Raw genomic sequence first — 2575 nt, forward strand, 5'->3', positions numbered from 1 at the left:
TTTGTCAAACGACTTCTGACAGTTTGCAGTCCATTCCCATTTAACGTTTTGTTTCAGTAAATAATCCATGGGTGCTCTTAGCTCTTTCATCTGCTTGACAAAACGCCCATAATAATTGATAGCTCCAAGATACGATCGAAGCTGTGATACGTTGGTTGGAGCTGGCATTTGCGAAATCGCGGTTGTCTTCGCGGGATCAGGTCGTAAGCCGTCTTTGTCGACGAAATGGCCTAGGAACTTAATCTGTGATCGACCAAATCGACATATTTCGATCTTCAGATGAAAACCGTACGTTTTGATCCGCTCCAGGACCTCATGAAGGCTTCGATTGTGTTCTTCTTTTGTCTTACCAGAAATCATGATATCGTCTAGATATGGCTTCACTCCAGGAATACCAGCGACCATGCTATCAATAATCCTTTAGAAGGCACCAGGAGCGGACTTGATTCCAGGTGGCAGACGGTTGTATTTGAACAGTCCTCGATGAGTGTTTATCGTCAGATACTTTTGTGATTCCTCTTCAATCTCGACTTGCAGGTACGCATCAGAAAAATCGAGTTGGGAGAAATAACGGCAGCCAGCTAGATCTGCAAAAATATCATCTAGATGTGGTAGCGGATGGGCATCTGATTCTAGCGCATTGTTTAACCCTGTAGAATAGTCGCCACAGATACGGACGAAAACGTTGTCTGACTTACGGACCACTACTATTGGAGTTGCCCAGTCGGAAAACTTCACTGGTGAGATAATTCCCTTGTCCTGAAGACGTTGAAGTTCGACATCCGCCTTGGGAAGAGCAGCATATGCAACTGGTCTCTTGGGACAGTACACGGGACGGGCGTTGGGCTTTAGGTAGAGTTTAACTTTTGCTTTGGTACACCGGCCAAGTGTGCTCTGGAACACTTCCGGGAACTTCGTACGCAGCTTTTGCTCAATGTCTTCCGGCTTCTGATGCACAGCATTGACCAGTGAGTTGAAAGGAATCGACCATAGATGGGATAGATCGATTGTTTCAATTCCAAGGACATTCAAATCCGGGCTTGATGACACATAGACAATGCCAGCTTTTGTCACGCTTCGGATGGTTATGTCTGCAAGGAACTCACCAGCCATGTTAATCTTGTCTCCGGAAGCGCTGATGGCGGTTATGTCAGTTTCGTTGATGGCTGGTTTGCCTATCGCCTCCCAGGTCTGCGTAGAAATAATGGTGATATCAGAAGCGCAATCTAACTGAAGGACAGCTTCTTTGCCATTGATTCCAACAGTAACGTATTTCCTCTTCCCTTGAAGATCGATGCGTTTCACTGAAATTCCTTTGGACTTCACAAATGCTTTGTACTTTTGTTTTTCGAACTTCTTTGCTGGCTTTGATTTTGATTCAGCGGATGAGCAGTAACCTTCTTTATGCCCTTTTCGTTTGCACTTGTTGCAATTGTGGTCTTGATAGGAACATTCCTTTACGAAATGTAAATCACCGCAAAACCAGCACGGAGATTTTGGTTGTTTTTTCTTAGCAGGCTTGGTGGAAACAGCGTTGACGACGGATTTTTCCGGAACGGGCTTCTCTACCAACTTGGTGTCCTGCTTTAGATTGTTGAACCGATGACACTCCTCGACGAGATTTTCAAAGGTTAGCTTTGTGCCGTCTGCTGGCGGAGCATGCTCTTCAGCTTCCAATTTGCCGATCAATCGAGTTCGGATGTCTGCATCGCGGGGAGATTGTAGACCGCGAACAAAACGTAGCGCCTTGATTTGGTCATCAGTGAGCTTGATGAGTTGGAATGCTTCGCAATGCTTGTTCACAGAGGCAGCATAACTTGAAAAATCGTCTGCTTCGTTCTTAGTATACTTAAGACAACGGTAACGATCGTTGAACAGTGAGGTTTGATGACCAAAAAGTTTCTTAAGTTTCTTCACCGTTTCGTCCAGGCCAAAACCGCGGGGATGTCTTGGCAGGATACTATTTACGTATCGCTCGTGGAACTGGGTGCCGATTTTTCTTAAGAGTAGCCTCACCTTCGCTGGATCGTCTAGATTCTTGCCGTCGACCTTGAAGACATCTTCGTAGCGAGCAAACCACGCGTCAAAGAACACTCCACCGTCAGGATCGTAGTAAAAATCTTCAATTCCCGTGGCCAACGATTCGATTATCTTCTCGCTTCCCGGTTGGCTGGCTTGACCGGTTCGCTTGAGGAGTTGAATCTGCTCTTGTTGGTTGACTACCAGTTCGGTTAGTCGGAGAATCGCGTTTTTCAAATCCTGGTCGGACATCTTGCAAGAGTCTTGAAGCAGCTTAAAATTGTCCTCGTCGCCAAGAATTGTTGTAGTCGCCAACAAATAAAAGACTAGTTGTAGCTTTAACGTCTATATTCTTTGGAGGTTGGAACAAATATGAATAGAGAAAATTGTGCTGTCAACCAGCTTAATAATTCACAGGCTTCTTAGTTAAAAGTCTTCGAGTGTGATTGCTATGGAACACTGTGGGGATACCATCCGTCCTGATTTAGCAAGACTATCCTGATTTTGAGACCCATTTGGAGCGTCCTGATTTATTTTTCGTATTTTAGCATTTGTC

The 2575-nt window shown here is 45.1% G+C and overlaps 1 protein-coding gene across 1 annotated transcript; it reads right to left on the minus strand.

The window, feature by feature from the left end:
• Positions 1 to 420: 420 nt before the first annotated feature.
• LOC129728471 (uncharacterized protein K02A2.6-like) lies at positions 421 to 2271 on the minus strand. Its single transcript, XM_055686918.1, has one exon. It carries the CDS (start codon positions 2269 to 2271, stop codon positions 421 to 423), a length of 1851 nt encoding a protein of 616 aa, XP_055542893.1.
• Positions 2272 to 2575: the final 304 nt, after the last annotated feature.

The sequence above is a fragment of the Wyeomyia smithii genome, chromosome 3, assembly GCF_029784165.1.
Source record: "Wyeomyia smithii strain HCP4-BCI-WySm-NY-G18 chromosome 3, ASM2978416v1, whole genome shotgun sequence".
In the NCBI taxonomy this organism is placed as follows: domain Eukaryota; kingdom Metazoa; phylum Arthropoda; class Insecta; order Diptera; family Culicidae; genus Wyeomyia; species Wyeomyia smithii.